Source organism: Bombina bombina, chromosome 6, assembly GCF_027579735.1.
Source record: "Bombina bombina isolate aBomBom1 chromosome 6, aBomBom1.pri, whole genome shotgun sequence".
NCBI classification, from domain to species: Eukaryota; Metazoa; Chordata; class Amphibia; order Anura; family Bombinatoridae; genus Bombina; species Bombina bombina.
Window position 1 is genome coordinate 1005171622 of NC_069504.1, and position 23019 is coordinate 1005194640.

The following is a 23019-nucleotide window of genomic DNA, read 5'->3' on the forward strand; positions in this document are numbered from 1 at the left end:
TGGATTTAAAGGATGCGTATCTACATATTCCTATCCACAAGGAACATCATCGGTTCCTAAGGTTTGCATTCCTGGACAAACATTACCAGTTCGTGGCGCTTCCTTTCGGATTAGCCACTGCTCCAAGGATTTTCACAAAGGTACTAGGGTCCCTTCTAGCGGTGCTAAGACCAAGGGGCATTGCAGTAGTACCTTACCTGGACGACATTCTGATTCAAGCGTCGTCCCTTCCTCAAGCAAAGGCTCACACGGACATTGTCCTGGCCTTTCTCAGATCTCACGGCTGGAAAGTGAACGTGGAAAAGAGTTCTCTATCCCCGTCAACAAGGGTTCCCTTCTTGGGAACAATTATAGACTCCTTAGAAATGAGGATCTTTCTAACAGAGGCCAGAAAAACAAAGCTTCTGGACTCTTGTCGGATACTTCATTCCGTTCCTCTTCCTTCCATAGCTCAGTGCATGGAAGTGATCGGGTTGATGGTGGCGGCGATGGACATAGTTCCTTTTGCGCGCATTCATCTAAGACCATTACAACTGTGCATGCTCAGTCAGTGGAATGGGGACTATACAGACTTGTCTCCGAAGATACAAGTAAATCAGAAGACCAGAGACTCACTCCGTTGGTGGCTGTCCCTGGACAATCTGTCTCAAGGGATGATGTTCCACAGACCAGAGTGGGTCATTGTCACGACCGACGCCAGTCTGATAGGCTGGGGCGCGGTCTGGGGATCCCTGAAAGCTCAGGGTCTTTGGTCTCGGGAAGAATCTCTTCTACCGATAAATATTCTGGAACTGAGAGCGATATTCAATGCTCTCCAGGCCTGGCCCCAGCTTGCGAGGACCAGGTTCATACGGTTTCAATCAGACAACATGACGACTGTTGCGTACATCAACCATCAGGGGGGAACAAGGAGTTCCCTAGCGATGGAAGAAGTAACCAAAATTATTCTTTGGGCGGAGTCTCACTCCTGCCACCTGTCTGCTATCCACATCCCAGGAGTGGAAAATTGGGAAGCGGATTTTCTGAGTCGGCAGACATTGCATCCGGGGGAGTGGGAACTCCATCCGGAAATCTTTGCCCAAGTCACTCACCTGTGGGGCATTCCAGACATGGATCTGATGGCCTCTCGTCAGAACTTCAAAGTTCCTTGCTACGGGGCCAGATCCAGGGATCCCAAGGCGGCTCTAGTGGATGCACTAGTAGCACCTTGGACCTTCAAACTAGCTTATGTGTTCCCGCCATTTCCTCTCATCCCCAGGCTGATAGCCAGGATCAAGCAGGAGAGGGCGTCGGTGATCTTGATAGCTCCTGCGTGGCCACGCAGGACTTGGTATGCAGATCTGGTGAATATGTCATCGGCTCCACCGTGGAAGCTACCTTTGAGACGAGACCTTCTTGTTCAGGGTCCGTTCGAACATCCGAATCTGGTTTCACTCCAGCTGACTGCTTGGAGATTGAACGCTTGATTTTATCGAAGCGAGGATTCTCAGATTCTGTTATCGATACTCTTGTTCAGGCCAGAAAGCCTGTGACTAGAAAGATTTACCACAAAATTTGGAAAAAATATATCTGTTGGTGTGAATCTAAAGGATTCCCTTGGGACAAGGTTAAGATTCCTAGGATTCTATCCTTCCTTCAAGAAGGATTGGAAAAAGGATTATCTGCAAGTTCCCTGAAGGGACAGATTTCTGCCTTGTCGGTATTACTTCACAAAAAGCTGGCAGCTGTGCCAGATGTTCAAGCCTTTGTTCAGGCTCTGGTTAGAATCAAGCCTGTTTACAAACCTTTGACTCCTCCTTGGAGTCTCAATTTAGTTCTTTCAGTTCTTCAGGGGGTTCCATTTGAACCCTTACATTCCGTTGATATTAAGTTATTATCTTGGAAAGTTTTGTTTTTAGTTGCGATTTCTTCTGCTAGAAGAGTCTCAGAATTATCTGCTCTGCAGTGTTCTCCTCCTTATCTGGTGTTCCATGCAGATAAGGTGGTTTTACGTACTAAACCTGGTTTTCTTCCAAAAGTTGTTTCTAACAAAAACATTAACCAGGAGATTATCGTACCTTCTCTGTGTCCAAAACCAGTTTCAAAGAAGGAACGTTTGTTGCACAATTTGGATGTTGTTCGCGCTCTAAAATTCTATTTAGATGCTACAAAGGATTTTAGACAAACATCTTCCTTGTTTGTTGTTTATTCAGGTAAAAGGAGAGGTCAAAAAGCAACTTCTACCTCTCTCTCTTTTTGGATTAAAAGCATCATCAGATTGGCTTACGAGACTGCCGGACGGCAGCCTCCCGAAAGAATCACAGCTCATTCCACTAGGGCTGTGGCTTCCACATGGGCCTTCAAGAACGAGGCTTCTGTTGATCAGATATGTAGGGCAGCGACTTGGTCTTCACTGCACACTTTTACCAAATTTTACAAGTTTGATACTTTTGCTTCTTCTGAGGCTATTTTTGGGAGAAAGGTTTTGCAAGCCGTGGTGCCTTCCATTTAGGTGACCTGATTTGCTCCCTCCCTTCATCCGTGTCCTAAAGCTTTGGTATTGGTTCCCACAAGTAAGGATGACGCCGTGGACCGGACACACCTATGTTGGAGAAAACAGAATTTATGTTTACCTGATAAATTTCTTTCTCCAACGGTGTGTCCGGTCCACGGCCCGCCCTGGTTTTTTTAATCAGGTCTGATATTTTATTTTCTTTAACTACAGTCACCACGGTACCATATGGTTTCTCCTATGCAAATATTCCTCCTTAACGTCGGTCGAATGACTGGGGTAGGCGGAGCCTAGGAGGGATCATGTGACCAGCTTTGCTGGGCTCTTTGCCATTTCCTGTTGGGGAAGAGAATATCCCACAAGTAAGGATGACGCCGTGGACCGGACACACCGTTGGAGAAAGAAATTTATCAGGTAAACATAAATTCTGTTTTTATTTGTGCAACGAAGAATTGGCTTTCAAAGAACCAGTTTTAACTTTAATTTTTTTAATTTTTTTGTCTGTTCAGTTGATCTTATTTTAAGTACATAGCTTCTAGGAATTTAAAGGGACAGTCTAGTCAAAATTAAACTTTCATGATTCAGGTAGAGCATGCAATTTTAAACAACTTTCCACTTTACTTTTCTCATCAAATTTGCTTTGTTCTATTGGTATTCTTTGCTGAAAGCTAAACCTAGGTAGGCTCATAATCTGATTTAAGCCGTTGAAGTCGCCTCTTATCTTTGACAGTTTTTCAGTTAGACAGTGCTCATTCGTGTTTATCATATAGATAACATTGTGCTCACTCACGTGGAGTTGTTTGAGTCAGCACTGATTGACTAAAATGCAATTCTGTCAAAGAACTGACATAAGGGCGGAGTCTGCAGAGATTTTATTACAAGGTAATCACACAGTTAAAAAGTGTGTATTAATATAACCATGTTGGTTATGCAAAACTGGGGAATAGGTAATAAAGGGATTATCTATCTTTATAAACAAAATTCATGAGTAGACTGTCCCTTTAAGATGGTCTATGAATTTTCACAGTATACTCATGACATGCTCTAATTTTGTTAGAGCATGTCATTTTAACAGCAGTCACGCTGAGAATGTTAGGTGTTTAACCTCTGCAAATGGGTTAAACACATAGTTCAAGTAACGCTTTTGAGCCACATAGATTTGCTAGTCCCAAAAGGAAACTGCAAGTCACTTAACTGGCAGCAGCAGACCCATAACCCAGCTGTTTGTCCTGAGCATTGGTTCAACACCAAACATTGCAGGCTTGCTGGTGTTAAAATTACATGCTTAATTAGCGTGCAATTTCCCTATTAAAATGTCCCTTTGTAATGCTAATATTTTTTTAAATGGGGGATAAAGCTGCTCATAGTTTTAGAATTCTGTATCAAAAGCATAACTGACTGTGCTCACATGTAGTCTGATTATTCCAAATAATAATGTATTAAGTCATTCATTCCACATGGTTGGTAACTAATCGCAGCAGCTATATTTCTTTCATACAGGTGGTGAGAGTCCACGATCTTTTACTCTTGGGAATTAGTCTTCTCTACCACTAAGAGGAGGCAAAGATAACCAGATCCCAATAGCTCGATAAAACCCCTCACACATAGCTCAGTCTTTACTCTGCTGGATGTGGTTAAATAATGAAAACCCTACTCTCTCTGAAGAATCAAATGCACATCTTCAGTCTATATTGAGGCCCGGTTTCCCCTCAGAGTACAGTTCTTGTCACAGGGATGTATATGGGGTATGGTTTGTTTCTTTAATTACCTCATGGGAGATTTTTCATAAACCCTCTATAATTGGTCGCAGTTACTTGTCTTTTGCCTCCCTTTATGCATCTACAATATACTCCTATTCCATAACCTTTGCTAATGCTTCCTTACTGGTTGGCTGTCTGCTGTTTGTTTGCTAGTGGAAGAGTTTCTATTGGCAAGTATCTTTTTATTAACATTTGGACACTCAGCTATGTTTTGGGCACTTTTTATAGTTATTTATATATTGGCTAATATATATGGACCTGGGACTGTTCCACTTCACTATTCCCTTGCTGTTTTGTGTGCTTATTTTTTTGTGTGCTTATTTTTTTGGGCGTTGGCCTCTGGATTGCGTGCATCGGGATTGCACACATCTGGTTCACCCTTGTTGGGTTAGCACACACCCTTTTAGTCTTTCTATAGTTTACCCGCGTATTGGGTTATGCACGTCTGGTTAGCGCACGTTAGCATGGTTATGCACGCGTCTGGTTTTATTGTGCCAAATCTCAGTTGTCCGTTTTTTCAAGCGCTCAGTGGTTTTTCTGTCCTCTGATTTAATGTTAATTTCTCCAGCTTTGTTTTGCAGTTTGGCTTAGCGCACATTGTACCTGTGACTCTATTTTGTAAAAGCTACTTAAGGGGTTTCCATTCCTCAAGAGCTTTTTAAGGAGGTTTTAGTGTTTATAACATTGCTTTGCCATATGCTGTAATGGAGCTGTAGGATTCTGTCCCAAAATCTATCCAAGAAACTGAGTCTCCTGAACACCTTTTGTACCATTATTAGGTGTGCTTTATTGCAAGAGAGCTGAAGTGCTTTCTCCAGCTCATTTGTTTAGATTTGCTAATGCAATCAGACCAGTCTAATAAATCTCTGGGTACTAATGCACATACTGTTAGTTCATTAAATGATAATGCTGATGTAGTGTCTCCTACTGTGAAAAATGTTATCAAGGCTGCCGTTTCTGAAGCGTTTTCAGCTTTCCCACCTTCAAACAAGCGTATAAGGCAATTTCATGTTTTATCTTCTACAAGTGCAATGTGCCCTGAATCCAGGGATACTTTTATGTCTTCAGATGGTTGTTTCCTCTGGGGATGAAGATTCGTCATCTGATGTTGAACCTGATATTTCCTTTTTTGTTTAAAGTTGAACATAATCGTTCTCTTTTAATGGAGGTTTTAATTACTTTAGGGGTCAAAGATCTTAAAGTTTCTGACAATAAGACTTGTAATTGTTTAAATTCAGTTTTTAAAACAGTTGTTAATCTCCCTGAGGTTTTCCCTGTGCCTGATAATGTCTATCTATTGGGTACTTATAGAGCGCAAACTAATCACCCGTGACGGTTTCAAGGCGCTAAAGGAAGGCGTATAGGGGGAGTGGATGGGCGTTCAGTCGAAGAACCAGGTTTTGAGGGCCTTTCAGAACTTTGTAAGGGAGGTGGATTGTCTGAGGTGCAGCGGGGAGGGTGTTCTATGTTTTTTCTGCCATGTGAGAGAAGGATCTTCCGGCCGCTATGGATTTGCTGATGCGGGGGATGACTGAGTGCTTGGTCGGCCGATCAGAGTTGGCTGGTGGGGGTGTATAAATTTATTCGGTGGTTGATGTATTCGGGTCTGATGTTGTGTAGGGCCTTGAAAGCGTGGGTAAGGAGCTTGAAGGTGATTCTCTTGTTGATAGGGAGCCAGTGAAGGTTCCTTAGGTGTTCGGTGATGTGGCATTGGAGAGGCATGTCGAGGAGTCTGGCTGAGGCGTTCTGGATACGTTGCAGTCTCTTTTGGAGTTTGATGGTGCAGCCTGCGTAGAGTACGTTGCCGTAGTCCAACCGGCTGCTATCGAGGGCATGGGTGACTGTTTTCTTGGTTTCGGTAGGGATCCACTTGAAGATTTATCGTAGCCGGTGGAGGATGTGGAAGCATGTTGAGGTGATAGCATCGATTTGTAGGTCCATGGAGAGTGAGGAGTCCAGAAGGAAGCCTAGAATTCGTGCGTGGTCGGTTGGAGGGTGACCGAGTGCTGTGGGCCACCAGGAGTCGTCCCATGCGGATTTATTGGGTCTGAGGAGGAGGATTTCGGTTTTGTCTGTGTTCAGTTTGAGCCGGTTGTCATTCATCCAGGCGGCGACTGCTGTCAGGCCTTCATTTACGTTCTTTTTAGCGGTGGGATATCGGGTGAGTGAGATGATTAACTGGATGTCGTCGGTGTAGGAGACGATGTTGAGGTCGTGGCGTCGGACGATGGGCCATGTAGATATTGAAGAGGGTGGGGCTCAGCGAAGAGCCTTGCGGTACACCGCAGTTGACTGGTGTGGGTTTGGAGGAGAAGAGCGGGAGTCTGACTTTCTGGGTCCTGCCCGTGAGGAAGGAGGTGATCCATTCCAGGGCTTTGCTGCGGATGCCGGCGTCGTGTAGGTGTGTGCGGAGGGTGTTGTGGTCGACAGTGTCGAAAGCTGCTGAGAGGTCTAGGAGGATGAGGGCGGCGGTTTCTCCTTGGTCGAGCATGGCATGGATGTCGTCTGTGGCGGCGAGGAGGGCGGTCTTGGTGCTGTGGTTGCTTCTGAAACTGGATTGGGAGTGGTCCAAGGTGTGGTTGGCCTCAATGTGGTCAATAAGTTGCAAGTTGATGGACTTCTCTATGACTTTGTCCTGGAAGGGAGTAGTGAGATGGGGCGGTAATTATTCGGGTCCGTGGGGTCTGCCAAGGGTTTTTTCAGCAGGGGTCTCTGACATGATTTTTTTGGGAAAGGCCTAAGACAGGTAATTTTTACTTCTGCAAGGTTTAAAAAGTTATATCCTTTACCATAAATCTAAATTAGCAGCAGGTAAACGGTTCCCCAGCTGGATGGGTCCATTTACACTCTGGCTAAACATACTACTATTCCTTTGGAAGACTACCTCTTTTAAGGACAGTTTAGACAGAAAGTTAGAATCTTTTCAATGTAGGGCCTTTTTACATGCAGGTTATATTCTCAGGCCAGCTATTTCTATTGCTGATGTAGCTTCTTCTTACTGGATGTCTAGTCTTTTTCAGAGCAGTATTCTGATGACTGGAGCAAACACAATAGATTTGCACTAGCAGAGTGCTACTTCCTTTATTTGTGATGCTGTTTTTGATATTATGAAGAAAATGTAAATAGCATGTCTTTAGCAGGCCTTGCCAGGAGAGCCTTGAGGCTTAAATCCTGGTCTGCTGATATGGTCTCTAAATCTAAATAGTCTCTTTCCTTTTAGGGAAAGAAGCTATTTGGTTCTGATTAAAATTCTATTGTTTTTCTACTGTTACTGGAGATAAAGGGTCTTTTCTTTCTCAAGTCAAAGTCTAGAGGGAAATCCAAAGCTTTTAATCATATTTTTGTGTTGTTCATTTCATCAGATTAAGGAACAGAATGCTTATTCCTCTGGTTCAGTCTGGAAACCTAATGCTAATTGGAACAAAGCAAAACTGAGTAAGAAATCTATCCCTACTACTAAAACTGCATTAATGTGCGGCCATGATCCATAAGTTCTGGTATGGGGCAGATTAAGACTCTTTCAGGAGGCTTAGTTTTAGTTTGTTCCAGACCACTGGGTTCAGGATATTGTTTCACAGGTATATCAAATAGGATTCAGAACAAGGCCTCCCAGAGTAAGTTTTTTTTTTTCTCTATCCAATGTTTTAAAAGAATCTTGTAAAAGCTTAGGCTTTTTTTCAGTCTGTCTCAGTTCTGGAAGATATTGGAGTGATTAGCAATGCGGAATCTGTTTGTGCTCTACAAATACCTGACAATAATTCTTCCAGTTGCTTTGCAGGGGGGGGGGGGGGGGATTTTATCCAAATCTCTTCATTGTTCCAAAGAAGGAAGGTACTTTTAAACCAGTTCTAGAACTAAAGGCTATGAACAGGTAGTAAGGATTCCATATTTTCTAATGGGAACTATCTGGACTATTCTGCCCTTTTGTTCAGCTAGGTCAGTTTATGTCAAATATATTTTAAAAGATGCTTATCTTCATGTTCCTATTCACAGAGATAATTTCCATTATCTGAGGTTTGCCTTTCTGCACAGTCATTTTCAGTTTGTTGCTCTTCCATTTGGTCTGGCAACGGCTTCAAGAATATTCACAAAGGTACTGGGTTCCCTTTTGTGTGTGATCAGGTCTCAGGGTATTGAAGTGTTTCCATACGTAGACAACATCTTAGTTCAAGCTACATCTTTTGCTGTAGAAGTGTCTCTCACCAACCAAATCTGGTTTTCTTAAACAGCAAGGTTTCCAAATAGATTCAGTAAATCTTTCTCTAACAGAGCAGGGAAGGCTGAAATTGGTGTCAGCTTGTCTGAACCTTCAGTCTCTCTCTCTCTTTTTTCCTTCAGTGGCTCTTTGTATGGAACTCCTAGGTCTCATATGCACTTCCATTTGCTCGATTTCACATGAGACCTCTTCAGCTTTGTATGCTGCGTCAGTGGTGCAGGGGTTATTCTCAGCTGTCTCAAAATATATTTTTGGATCCCAGTACAAGTCAGTCTCTAAATTGGTGGCAATATCGTAAGTTTATTATTCAGTGGGGCTTCTTTTTCTCCTCGTACCTGGACACTGATCGCTACTGATGCAAGTCTTTTAGTCGGGGGACTTTTAAGGTGATCTCTGACAGCACCGGGATTTTGGGATCCTCAGGAGGCGAGTCTACCAATCAATGTTCTAGAACTCTGTGCAGTTTTTAGGGCCCTTCAAGTTTGACCTCTGTTGAAAAGAGTCTCATCTCCTTTTTCAGAAAGACAATGTTACAGCAGTAGCTTATATCAACCATCAGGGGGAACTCTCAGTTCCCTGGCAATGATAGACGTTGCCTTGGATTCACTCATGGGCAATTCTTTCTCAGTCGTCGATCTCTACATCCAGGGGGATGGTCTCTTTACCAGGATGTGTTCAATCAGATTTTGAAACTTTGGGGTCTCCCAGAAAATAGATCTGATGGCCTCTCATTTGAACAACAAACTTCCCAGGTTCTTTGTGAGGTCCAGGGATCCTCAGGCAGAGTTAGTGGATGCTCTAGTAGTTCCTTGGTCTTTTCAGCCTGCTTATCTGTTTCCACCTCTGGTGGTCCTTACCAGAGTGATTTCCAAGATAAGGCTAGAGAAAGTCTGTAATCCTGATTGTCTCTGGTTTAGATTTCCATTTGCCCTCCTTGGTCTCTTCATTTCTGGTCAGAACTTCTGTCCCAAGATTTGTTTTTCCATCCAGATCTCAAGTCTCTGAACCTGATGGCATGGAAATATAACGTTTAGTTTTTAGACATAGGGGTTTCTATGATTCTGTGATTGAAACCCTGATTCAGGCACGTAAGCCTGTAAGTAGAAAAAGGCCTTTCATTTCATGGCTTTTTCTGGCATTTTTTCAGAATTCCTAGAATTCTGCAATTTTTGCTGGATGATCTAGATAAGTGCCTATCTACCAGTTCTCTGAAGGGACAGATTTGTGCTCTTTAAGTTTTTTTTTTTTATTCCACAAAAAGATTACTAATCTTCCAGATGTTCGCAGTTTTGTTCAGGCACTGGTTCGTATAAAAACCTGTTATTAAGCCTATATCTCCTCTATCTTAACCTGATTTTGCTGGGTCCTCATTTTGAACCTAAGCATAAATTGGACATTAAACTACTTTCTTGGGTAAGTGTTATTTCTTATGGCTATTTCTTCTGCTAGAAGAGTTTATCTGCTCTTTCGTGTGAACCTCCTTATATTATTTATCATCGGGAAAAGGCGTTTTTTACAGATGTTATTTCATTTTTTGCTTAAGGTCGTTTCTTCAGACACCTTTAGCAGAGCGATCAGGGCCGCCATCAGGGGGTGACAGGGGTGAGTCCTGTCAGGGGCCGAATGGGCCAGGGGGGCCCCATGAGGCAAGAACTAAAAAAAAAAAAAAAAAAGTTTTTTGTTTTTAATTTTGGCAGCCACCAGTGGGTACTACAGCAGAGTGCTATTTGAGCATGGGAAATGTTATTACAAGGAGTAAAGTATTAGCATTTGAGAGGATTTCTGAGTGTGCACTAAACCACTATGCACAGTGTGAGACAGACTTGGCACTTTGTTTGTACAGTGTGTGCCTGAGTCAGACGGCAGATCACTTTCATTTGCAGAGGAGGTAGGACTTATTTAGCAAATGTTTTTTATTTATTTGTTCAATTTCGGATTGTAACTTCAGTGTGGTAGTAGTTGTATAGTGGGACCAGGGGTCTATGAAAACACAATTTTTTAGCAGTAGTGTATTTATGATTATTTGACAATGCTGTAGAAATTCTATATTTAAAACCATGCATGGGGGGGCCTGATCAATGGTTAAGTCAGGGGACCCAAATTTCTAGTGGCGGCCCTGAGAGCGATTGTTGCTTCCTAATCCTAATTCTGAAAGATCTTTGCATTAATTAAATGCTACTAAGGATTTCAGAAAAACTTCCAGGTTATGCTCTCCTTTTCTGGTCCCTTGGAAGGGCCACAAGGCTTCTGCTTTTTCTTTAGCCTCTTGGTTAAAACTTTTGATTCACTAAGCTTATTTGGAGGGATCAACCTCCACTGCAACGGATTACTGCTCAATCCACTAGGTCAGTTGCCACTTCTTGGGTTTTCAAGAATGAGGCTTTTAGTTGATCAAAGGCGGCTACATAGACACAGTTTGATTAATTTTTTGGCTAGAATGTCCCTTTAATTTGTCAGTGAAAAATGTTTTTAAATACCTCCTTTTTGTTACTCGGAATCCACAGCTTGAGTATTAGTTCCCAAGAGGAAAGGATTGTGGACTCTCACCACCTGTATGAAAAAGAACATAATTTATGCTTACCTGATAAATGAATTTCTTTCATGGTGGTGAGAGTCCACGAGACCCCACCCATGTGGTGTTTTTTTTTTTTTTTTTCCTTCAGCACATCTTTTGTCCCTGCTCCTTTTATGGCTCTTATTCCTTTTTCTTACCTCACTAGCTTGGCTATACATTGGACTGAGGTATGTGTGAGATGGGAGGGCTTTTATAGAAATCTTGGGGTTTAGGAATCTTTGCCGCCTCCTAGTGGTACAGAAGCGTAATTCCCATGAGTAAAGGATCGTCGACTCTCACCACCATGAAATTAATTTATCAGGTAATCATAAATTGCTGTTTTCCTCTACTCATTTGCCTTCCTCTATGTAAGAGAACGCAATAGTGTGTATTTATTTAACCTCTGTGTAGTATGCAAATGAGTCCCATAACTGCAGGTATTGGCACATATCCACTTGCAAATAGAATCAAAAACATTTTAAAATGTTGCAGAAATTGCCTTCCTAAATTACCTATGCTTTTATATATTATTGGGTTTGTAGTCACACACAAAATGACCATTATTCTGCTTAGCCAGTCACCTACTTGCAAGATGTCACAATATTCATTGGTGCTTATACTACAATACTTTGCTTTATACAGTATATCACAAAAGTGAGTACACTCCTCAGATTTTTGTAAATATGTTATTATATCTTTTCATGTGACAACACTGAAGAAATTGCACATTGCTACAATATAAAGTAGTGAGTGTACAGCCTGTATAACAGTGCAAATTTGCTGTTCCCTCAAAATAACACAACACACAGCCATTAATGTCTAAACTGTTGGCAACAAAAGTGAGTACACCCCTAAGTGGAAAAGTCCAAATCGGGTCCAATTAGCCATTTTCCCTCCCCGGTGTCATGTGACTCGTTAGTGTTACAAGGTCTCAGGTGTGAATGGGGAGCAGCTGTTTTAAATTTTGTTATCGCTCTCACACTCTCTCATACTGGTCACTGAAAGCTCAACATGGCACCTCATGGCAAAGAACTCTCTGAGGATCTGAAAAAAAGAATTGTTGCTCTACATAAAGATGGCATAGGCTATAAGAAGATTTCCAAGACCCTGAAAGTGAGCTGCAGCACAGTGGGCAAGACCATACAGCAGTTTCACAGGACAGGTTCCACGAAGAACAGGCATCGCCATGGTCGACCAAAGAAGTTGAGTGCAGCCTATCAGTGTTCAGACCATACGTCGCACACTGCATCAAATTGGTCTGCATGGCTGTTGTCCCAGAAGGAAGCCTTTTCTAAAGATGACGCACAAGAAAGCCTGCTAACAGTTTGCTGAAGACAAGCAGACTAAGGACATGGTTTACTGGAACCATGTCCTGTGGTCTGATGAGACCAAGATCAACTTATTTGGTTCAGATGGTGTCAAGCGTGTGTGACGGCAACCAGGTGAGGAGTACAAAGACAAGTGTGTCTTGGGAGTGTCATGGTCTGGGCCTGCATGAGTGCTGTCGGCACTGGGAAGCTACAGTTCATTAAGGGAACCATGAATGCCAACATGTACTGTGACATACTGAAGCAGAACATGATCCCCTCCCTTCGGAGACTGTGCTACAGGGCAGTATTCCAACAGGATATCTACCCTAAACACACCTCCAAGATTACCACTACCTTGCTAAAGAAGCTGAGGGTAAAGGTGATGGACTGGCCAAGCATGTCTCTTGACCTAAACCCTATTGAGCATCTTCAAACGGAAGGTGGGGGAGTGCAAGGTCTCTAACATTCACCAGCTCCGTGATGATGACATGGAGGTGTGGTGGTGGACTCTAGTGGCAACCTGTGAAGCTCTGGTGAACTCCATGCTCAAGAGGGTTAAAGGACCAGTCAACACAGTAGATTTGCATAATCAACAAATGCAAGATAACAAGACAATGCAATAGCACTTAGTCTGAACTTCAAATGAGTAGTACATTTTTTTTTCTGACAATTTTAAAATTGTAGGTTTAATAGTTTGAACAATCTATTTTTAAATTAAAATCCCCAATGTTTGCTTTAGCACTCCTTGGTACATATGTAGGAATTTGAATATCTAACTGCACTTTTGTATGCTTTTGGAATGATTTGTTTTTAGTGTTTACTGCATTATGTTTACTCATACAGATCCTACTGGTTTATTTAAAGGAACATTTAACACTAAATTAATTTTATAAGCATAGTATTGAGGTTATTTCCCGCCTTCTTCTAGTAATGGATGCCGACATGTTGAAATCTGTATTTCACTACATTCTAGATCTAACCTGTTTGCACATGTGCAGTAATTATCTTCCAGATACCTGCAGTGTTACATAGGTTCCATAATGGTGGTACCCATAATCAGAGGGAGATGCATGCAATGTATTTAGTGTCCCTTTAATTATTACATTAATATAGCTTTTTTTACAAACACATGCTGATATTTCTGTCGCAAAGTTAGTATTTAAAAATTGTGGCTTAGTGTTCTATTGTGTTAAGGAATCTCTGTTGATTGTTTTTGCACACAGGAAATAAACACAAGTGGGTACCTTTGCAAATCGAGATGAAGCCCGATGGACCACGAGAAAAAACAGCCTCAAGAAACAATCGGCAGAATGAGCAGCAGCGCCATGCTCTAAATCGCAGCGACCCTAAAGGTATACTCTGTTCCACAGACTTTTTTTTTATATTATTATAGATATATATATATATATATATATATATATATATATATCTCTTATAGTATACTAGGTTCCCTTCATTTATTTATTATCATTGTCCATTGTTAAGTGTGAAAATATTCCAGAGTTGCACTAACTTACTCGCAGGGGCCTTATTTTTTATATGGCGTTTGAGTCAATCATATTTTCTTTCTAATGACACAGTGATTCCACGGATCATCTCTAATTACTATTGGGAATATCTCTCCTGGCCAGCAGAAGGAGGCAAAGAGCACCACAGCAAAGCTGTTAAAGGGACACTGAACACAATTTTTTTTTTTCGTGATTCAGATAGAGCATGCAATTTTAAACAACTTCCTAATTTACTCCTATTATCAATTTTTCTCTTGCTTTCTTTATTTGAAAAAGAAGGCATCTAAGCTATTTTTTTGGTTCAGAACCATGGAAAGCACTTGTTTATTGGTAGGTGAATTTACCCACCAATCAGCAAGAAAGTAAGGTTGCTGACACAGTCGTGGCTATTCCGAAAGTTCCTTCCCAGAAGTCTGAGGAGGAAGATACTTGGGTAGCATCTGAGGTTGAAATTAAGACTCAGTGTAATTCCTTCTTCTGATGCTGAAGTTGTATCCTTCAGGTTTAAGCTGGAACACCTACATTTGTTACTTAAGGAGGTTTTGGCTACCTTGGACGACTCAGACACTACTGTCGTAGTCAATCCTAAGAAGTCTACTTTGATGTACCTTCCATGGTGGATGTTCTCCCTGTACCAGACCGGGCTACAGAGATTATTGCTCGGGAAAGGGAGAGACCTGGTATCCCTTTTTCTCCATCCCCAATTTTTAAGATGTTGTTTCCAGTAGCTGACTCTATCAAGGAGTCTTGGCAGATGGTCCCCAAGGTGGAAGGGCCAATTTACACTTTGGCTAAGAGAACCACTATTCCCATAGAGGATAGCTGTTCCTTTAAGGATCCTATGGATAAGAAGTTGGAAGGGCTACTTAAAAAGATGTATGTACACCAGGGTTAGGATCAAGGCTCTTAAGTTGGCCAATTCCTTTATTACTTATGCTTCCCTACAGGTTATTAAATTGGGAGCAAAGATTTCTGGTTTTGCTATACTGGCCCAGAGAACTTTATGGTTGAAGTCCTGGTCTGCGGATGTGTCTAAGCTTTTGGCGATTCCCTACAAGGGTAAGACCTTGTTTGGGCCGGGCTTGGCTGAAATTATTTCAGACATTACAAGAGGAAAGGGTCATTTCCTCCCTCAGGATAAGAGGAAAAAACAGAAAGGACTTTAGAGTAATTTTCTTTCCTTTCGAAACTTCAAAGGTAAGCCTTCCTCTGCCAAGCAGGAACAGTCCAAACCTTCCTGGAGGTTCAAGCTGTCTTGGAACAAGGGGAAGCAATCTAAGAAGCCCGTTAATGACTCAGTCCGCATGAAGGGTCTGCCCTCGATCCAGGACCAGATCTTGTGGGGTGCAGACTTTCTTTCTTCGCTCAGGCCTGGGTTCAGGATGTTCCGGATCCCTGGGCGGTGGACATTGTGTCCCAGGGATACAAACTAGAGTAAAAGATCTTTCCTCCCAGGGGCAGGTTTCTGCTCTCAAGATTATCTGTAGACCAGATAAAGAGAGGCGTTCTTATACTGTGTCCGGGACCTTTCCGACCTGGGAGTGATAGTTCCTGTTCCAATGTGATTCTACTCTAATCTGTTCGTGGTTCCCAAAAAAGAGGGAACTTTCAGACCAATTTTAGATCTCAAGAGTCTAAACAAGTTCCTCAGAGTACCGTCCTTCAAGATGGAAACTATTTGTTCCATTCTTGCATTGGTTCAAGAGGGTCAATTCATGACAACAGTAGATTTAAAGGATGCGTACCTCATGTTCCCATCCACAGGAATCATCACAAGTTTCTGAGGTTCGCTTTTCTAGACAAACACTTCCAGTTTGTGGCTCTTACATTCGGCCTTGCCACAGCTCCCAGAATTTTCTCAAAGATCCTTGGAGCCCTGTTGGCGGTGCTCCGGTTGCGGGGCATTGCAGTGGCGCCTTATCTGGACGACATTCTGGTTCAGGCGCTATCCTTTCAACAAGCAAACTCCCACACGGAGATGTTATTTTCTTTCATGTAATTGGCAGGAGTCCATGAGCTAGTGACGTATTGGATATACAATCCTACCAGGAGGGGCAAAACCTCAAAATGCCTATAAATACACCCCTCACCACACCCACAATTCAGTTTTACAAACTTTGCCTCCTATGGAGGTGGTGAAGTAAGTTTGTGCTAAGATTTTTAATCGATTCCTTATCAATGAAAATATTTGACAGAGGTCAGAAAAACAAAGATTTTCGACTTTTGTCTTGCCCTTCAGTCCTCTCCTCGGCCGTCAGTGTCTCAATGTATGGTGGTAATTGGTCTAATGGTAGCTGCCATGGACATCATTCCGTTTGCCCGGTTCCATCTCAGACCAATGCAGTTATGCATGCTCAAGCAATGGAACGGGGATTATGCGGGTCTGTCTCCGATTACATCTGGTTCTGGCGACAAGAGATTCTCTTCCTTGGTGGTTGTCTCAGGAACATCTCTCCCAGGGAACCTGCTTCCGCAGACCTACCTGGGTGATTGTGACCACGGATGCCAGCCTGCTGGGATGGGGGGAGCAGTCTGGGGCTCGCTAAAGGCTCAGGGGATATGGACTTTGGAGGAGTCTGTTCTCCCCATAAACATCCTACGGCTGAGGGCAATCTTCAATGCTCTTCTGGCCTGGCCTCAGCTTCAGACCGGTTTATCGGGTTCCAGTCGGACAACATAACTTCAGTGACTTACATCAACCATCAGGGAGGAACTCTGAGTTCCTTGGCCATGACAGAGGTAGCCAAGATTATTCAGTGGGCGGAGACCCACAACTGCTGTCTATCTGCAATCCACATTCCAGGAGTGGACAATTGGGAAGCGGATTTTCTGAGCGGACAGACCTTTTACCCGGGGAAAAGAGGTGTTTTCCAGCTTGATTCTCAAATGGGGAAAGTCGGAGCTGGATCTCATGGCATCTCGACAGAATGCCAAGCTCCCAAGGTACGGGTCGAGGTCAAGGGATCCTCAGGCTGTACTAATAGATGCTCTGGCAGGTTCCTTAGATTTTCAGTCTAGCATACCTATTTCCTCTGTTCACTCTCCTTCCACGGTTCATTGCTTGAATTAAACAGGAGAAGGCGTCTGTGATCCTCATTGCACCGGCGTGGCCTTGCAGGATCTGGTATGCAAACCTAGTGGAGATGTCTTCTCTTCCACCTTGGAGACTTCCACTTCAAGGGCCCTTCCTTCATCCAAATCTCGTTTCTCTGAAGCTGACTGCTTGGAGATTGAACGCTTAATTCTATCTAAGCGCGGGTTTTCAGAGTCTGTTATTGAGACCTTGATTCAGGCTCGTAAGCCTTTGACTAGAAAGATTTCCATAAGATATGTCGTAAATATTTGTATTGATGTGAATCCAGAGGCTACTCTTGGAGCAGAGTTCGGATTCCTAGAATTTTGTCCTTTCTCCAGGAGGGTCTGGAGAAGGGTTTAGCTGCGAGTACTTTGAAGGGTCAAATATCTGCCTTGTCTATTTTGTTGCATAAACGTCTGGCGGATGTACCAGATGTGCAATCTTTCTGTCAGGGCTTAGTCAGAATCAGGCCTGTGTTCAAACCTGTTACTCCTCCCTGGAGTCTTAACCTTGTTCTTAAAGTTCTTCAGCAGGCTCTGTTTGAGCCTATGCATTCCTTAGATATTAACATGTTATCTTGGAAAGTTTTGTTTCTTGTTGCAATTTCTTCTGCTCGTAGAGTCTTGGAGCTCTCGGTGTTGCAGTGTGAATTCCCTTACCTTATTTTTCATTCGAATAAGGTAGTTCTGTGTACTAAGTTAGGTTTCCTTCCTAAAGTGGTTTCGGATAAGAACATTAATCAAGAAATCGTTGTTCCTTCTTTGTGTCCTACTCCTAACCCTTCTTCTCATAAAGAGCGTTTGGTGCACAACCTAGTTGTGGTGCGTGCGTTGAAATACTATTTACAGGCGACTAAGGATTTTCGCCAGTCTTCTGCTTTGTTGTTTTATCTGGGAAACGCAAGGGTCAGAAAGCTACGGCTACTTCTCTTTCTTTGTGGCTGAAGAGTATAATTCGTTTGGCCTATGAAACTGCTGGACAGCAGCCTCCTGAAAGAGTCACGGCTCATTCCACGAGGGCAGTTTCCTCTTCCTGGGCATTCAAAAATGAAGCTTCCGTGAAAAAGAGTTGCAAGGCAGCAACTTGGTCCTCTCTACACACTTTTTCAAAATTCTATAAATTTTATACTTTTTTCCTCGGCTGTGGCTTCTTTTGGGAGAAAGGTTCTTCAAGCAGTGGTGCCTTCTGTTTAGGTTCCCTGTCTTGTCCCTCCCTTATCTGTGTCCTCTAGCTTGGGTATTGATTCCCAATAGTAATTAGAGATAATCCGTGGACTCACCGTGTCATTAGAAACAAAACGAAATTTATGCTTACCTGATAAATTTATTTCTTGACATGGTGAGTCCACGGCCCGCCCTATTTATTTAGACAGGCTTTGTGTTGTAAACCTCAGGCACCTCTGCACCTTCTTACTGCCTTTCTCTTCTTTTCCTTCGGTGGAATGACTGGCGTTGGAGGGAAGGGAGGTGATACTTAAAGTGAAGGTCAATTTTGATGAATTAGTGCAGTTTTTTAATTATCCTATTAAAAGCAAGGGCACTTTAATTCATCAAAATTGACATTTCACTTCTTTTCTTCAAAAACTTTTTAATCCTGGCAGCCACTCCAGCGATTCCCCCAGCCATCAGAAGCCTCTGCAGAGGTCAGAAATTACGAACCCGGCTTCCTCCGATCACGGCTTTACGGGGGAATCTTGGCCTGATGCAACGCTGTGATTGGAGGAAGCCGGATTCGTCATTTTGGAACCGAGATGACGGCTTGCGACGGGCGGATTAAGTGCTGTAGCGGCTGCCAGGATTAAAAGGTAAGTTTTTGAAGAAAAGAAGTGAAATGTCAATTTTGATGAATTAAAGTGCCCTTGTTTTTAATAGGATTATTAAAAAAAACGGGCACTAATTCATCAAAATTGACCTTCACTTTAACAGCTTTGCTGTGGTGCTCTTTCCCGCCTCCTGCTGGCCACGAGAGATATTCCCAATAGTAATTAGAGATGATCCGTGGACTCACTCAGGCCCATTTATCAAAGGGCTTGCGGACCTGATCCGACACTGCGGATCAGGTCCGCAAGACCTCGCTAAATGCGGAGAGCAATACGCTCTCCGCATTTAACATTGCACCAGCAGCTCACAAGAGCTGCTGGTGCAACGCCGCCCCCTGCTGACTCGCGGCCAATCGGCAGCCAGCAGGAGCTGTCAATCACCCGATCGTATTCGATCGGGTTGATGTCCGGCGATTCCTGTCCGCCTGTTCAGAGCAGGCGGACAGGGTTATGGAGCAGCGGTCTTTAGACCGCTGCTTCATAACTTGTGTTTCTGGCGAGTCTGAAGACTCGCCAGAAACACGGCCCTTCAAGCTCCGTACGGAGCTTGATAAATGGGCCTGACTGTGTCAAGGAAATAAATTTATCAGGTAAGCATAAATTTTGTTTTTTTAGAATCCAGGTAAGGAAGTTTGTATTTAGCTGAAAATAGAATAGACCAAAAGGTAGTCGAGAGAAATGTTTTAGGAGTAGTGGGTCCCTGGCACTTAGAGTTTGTTGAGCCCTGATTTAACTGTATAAAGAATTATGGTTGTCTTTTTTTAAAAAAAAATTTAAATTGCTTAAAACCTAGAAAAATGTTCCAGCTGGGTATCCAGCAGATGTATTTTTTGCCATATTATGAATTTTATTTATATATGGCACTTAAAGGGATATGAAACCCAATGATTTTCTTTCATGATTCAGACAGAGCATGCAATTTTTAGCAACTTTATAATTTACTCCTATTTATCAATTTTTTCTTTGTTCTCTTGGTATCTTTATTAAGCTTAGGAGTCAGACCATTTTTTTGTTCAGAACCTGGGTTACGCTTGTTTAATCAGCAAGCTCTACCCAGGGTGCTAAAGAAAAAATGGGCCGGCTCCTAAGCTTACATCCATGCTTTTCAAAATTGCATGTTCTATCTGAATCATGAAAGCAAAAAATTGGGTTTCATATTCCTTTTTAAAGGGAGAATCAACACTAAAATTGTTAATGTTTAAAAAGGATAGATAATGTCTTTACTACCCATTCTACAGCTTTGCGCAACCAACATTGTTATATTAATAAACTTTATAACATTTAAACCTCTAAATTTCTGCCAGTTTCTAAGCCACTACAGACAGCCTCTTATCACATGCTTTTTTATTTGCTTTTCACAACAGGGGACTGCTAGTTTATGTGGGCCATATAGATAACATTGTGCTCACGCCCGTTGGAGTTATTGAAAAGTCAGCACAACACATCAATAATTGGCTAAAATGCAAGTCAATAGATAATAAATAAAAAGTAATGTGATTGGGGCTGTCAGAAGATGATAGCTTAAAGGTAATCACAGAGGTAAAAAGTATATTAATATAACTGTGTTAGTTATGCAAAACTGGGAAATGGGCAATAAAGGGATTATCTATCTTTTAAAACAATAACAATTCTATGGTACACTGTCCCTTTAAGCTATCCAAAGCCCAATTGCATAAATTAATATAAATTGATTAATAAATTTTGATAATTTGTACAATAAACATTGAAAACAATTAACTGTAGCTTGTGTTTGAGTTAATATTGGCCTCTTTTCTAGTTGGCTCTACATACATACATACATTCATACATTCAGTACATACAGTGTGTGTATGTGTGTATATATATATATCTATGACTATCACAATTAAATTTGCCTTTATTATCAAAAGTCCAGAGAGTGCTTTGAATCATTTTCCTACTATATATATATATATATATATTATATATATATATATATATATATATATATATATATATAATATATATATTATATATATATAAAATGTGTGTGTATGTGTATATATATATATATTATATATATATATATATATGTATGTATATATTATATATATATATATATATATATATATATATATATATAAAATGTGTGTGTATGTGTGTATATATATATATATATATATATATGTATATATATATATATATATATATATATATATATATATATATATATATATATATATATAAAATGTGTGTGTATGTGTGTGTGTATATATATATATATATATATATATATATATATATATAATGTGTGTGTTCAAGTGGATGTTTCGGCTCCCTATGGGGCCTTTGTCAAGACATTACATCAATATTGCTCTGTCAGAGAACCTTAGCTAAAAAAGATAAATACTGGGATATAAGAAAGAACCCGGGCACCAAAGTATATGACAGTAGCATGGCAACAATATTGAAAATGTGAGCTAAATCGGTGTTCTCCCCAGGGCCTATTTAAAGGATACAATATTTGATAGTGCCAGCAGATTAGAAAAAATGTTTGTGGAGAACATTGCTTTTTTTCTCTCGGTGAAAAAGATCTGCCTCAGCCTTTTAGAAGGGTGCGTGTCTTAAAACTTCTTGGAAGCATCTACCTACTCTGAGTGGCACAAGTCTATTTACCCATCTGGAATTAATATATCAACATGCTCCTAAACTAGTATCTTTTGTTGCATGTTAGATTTATCAGTTGGGGCTTGAATTGTTTAGAGTACGTAGACTGTAACATTTTATTTCAAGTACATCAAGTAAGATGAATATGGACAGGTCACAAAATAAAGTGACATCTGACTCATTCTGCTCTAGATGGATAGCTCAGGGACACATCTACTGTACTGTGCAAAAAAAATTCATACCACCTTCTCACCTTCCAACTTACTAAGCTTGGCATCCAGATAACAAGCATGAGAAGGACTGGCCTGACTATGATGACACCTCCAGCGTGAAAAGTGAAGGAGCTGTACGAGGAGGGTTCCGAGGTCGAGGTCGTGGACGGGGGAGAGGAAGAGGACGTGGTCGAGGAGGAACCCGTTGTGAGTATTAAAAACCTCTTGGACGCATTTTTGTATTTGAAAAGCTTTCTGTATTCATCATTATGTGCAAGATATAAAAATGGTGCATAATACTCATGCATTGTTCTTGTAGTAAATATTGTAAAAAATATTTGGCTAATTTAGCACATAATTTTAAATATTTTTTTACTTGTTTGAAAAGCAATGAGTTGGCAGCTGTTCTAACTTTAGTATGATATTCTGTTTAAATTGTGAGTTTTAATTAGATTAACTTTCTTGCTCAACATGACGGCATATATATGGTTTGCTCCAGTGTGACTATCAAGTGACATACTCTATGTGGCCAGATCACTCGATAGTCACACTGGAGCAAGCAATATATGTGCTATGTGACCAGATACTTGTCCAATGAACATCGACACATAGTCGGCATGCTTAAGTGTTCATGTGCTTGCAAGGGACACTAATGCATAACAGTTAGGTTTTGTTGCGTTAAAATTGTTTTTTATTTATTTCGCGTAAATGTGAATTGAAGCCTATTTGCTACATTCATATTATATATGTGCAATTAAAGGAATTTGAAACCACAAATGTTTCTTTCATTAATCAGAGCATACAATTTCTTTCATGTAATTAGCAAGAGTCCATGAGCTAGTGACGTATGGGATATACATTCCTACCAGGAGGGGCAAAGTTTCCCAAACCTTAAAATGCCTATAAATACACCCCTCACCACACCCACAAATCAGTTTTACAAACTTTGCCTATGGAGGTGGTGAAGTAAGTTTGTGCTAGATTCTACGTTGATATGCGCTCCGCAGCAGGTTGGAGCCCGGTTTTCCTCTCAGCGTGCAGTGAATGTCAGAGGGATGTGAGGAGAGTATTGCCTATTTGAATGCAGTGATCTCCTTCTACGGGGTTTATTTCATAGGTTCTCTGTTATCGGTCGTAGAGATTCATCTCTTACCTCCCTTTTCAGATCGACGATATACTCTTATATATATATATATATATATATATACCATTACCTCTGCTGATTTTCGTTTCAGTACTGGTTTGGCTTTCTACAATCATGTAGATGAGTGTCCTGGGGTAAGTAAGTCTTATTTTCTGTGACACTCTAAGCTATGGTTGGGCACTTTTTTATAAAGTTCTAAATATATGTATTCAAACATTTATTTGCCTTGACTCAGGATGTTCAACATTCCTTATTTTCAGACAGTCAGTTTCATATTTGGAATAATGCATTTGAATCAATCATT

At 41.4% G+C, this 23019-nt stretch overlaps 1 protein-coding gene across 4 annotated transcripts in view; it reads left to right on the forward strand.

Moving 5' to 3' along the window:
• The window catches only part of LARP1 (La ribonucleoprotein 1, translational regulator), a 341591-nt gene that overhangs the window by 121261 nt on the left and 197311 nt on the right, over positions 1–23019 (forward strand). For all 4 annotated transcript variants that reach the window (XM_053718702.1, XM_053718703.1, XM_053718704.1 and 1 more), the window contains 2 exons: positions 13555–13683; positions 21629–21778. In XM_053718702.1, the coding sequence (XP_053574677.1) occupies positions 13555–13683; positions 21629–21778 (279 nt within the window). The remainder of the gene's footprint in view (positions 1–13554; positions 13684–21628; positions 21779–23019) is intronic.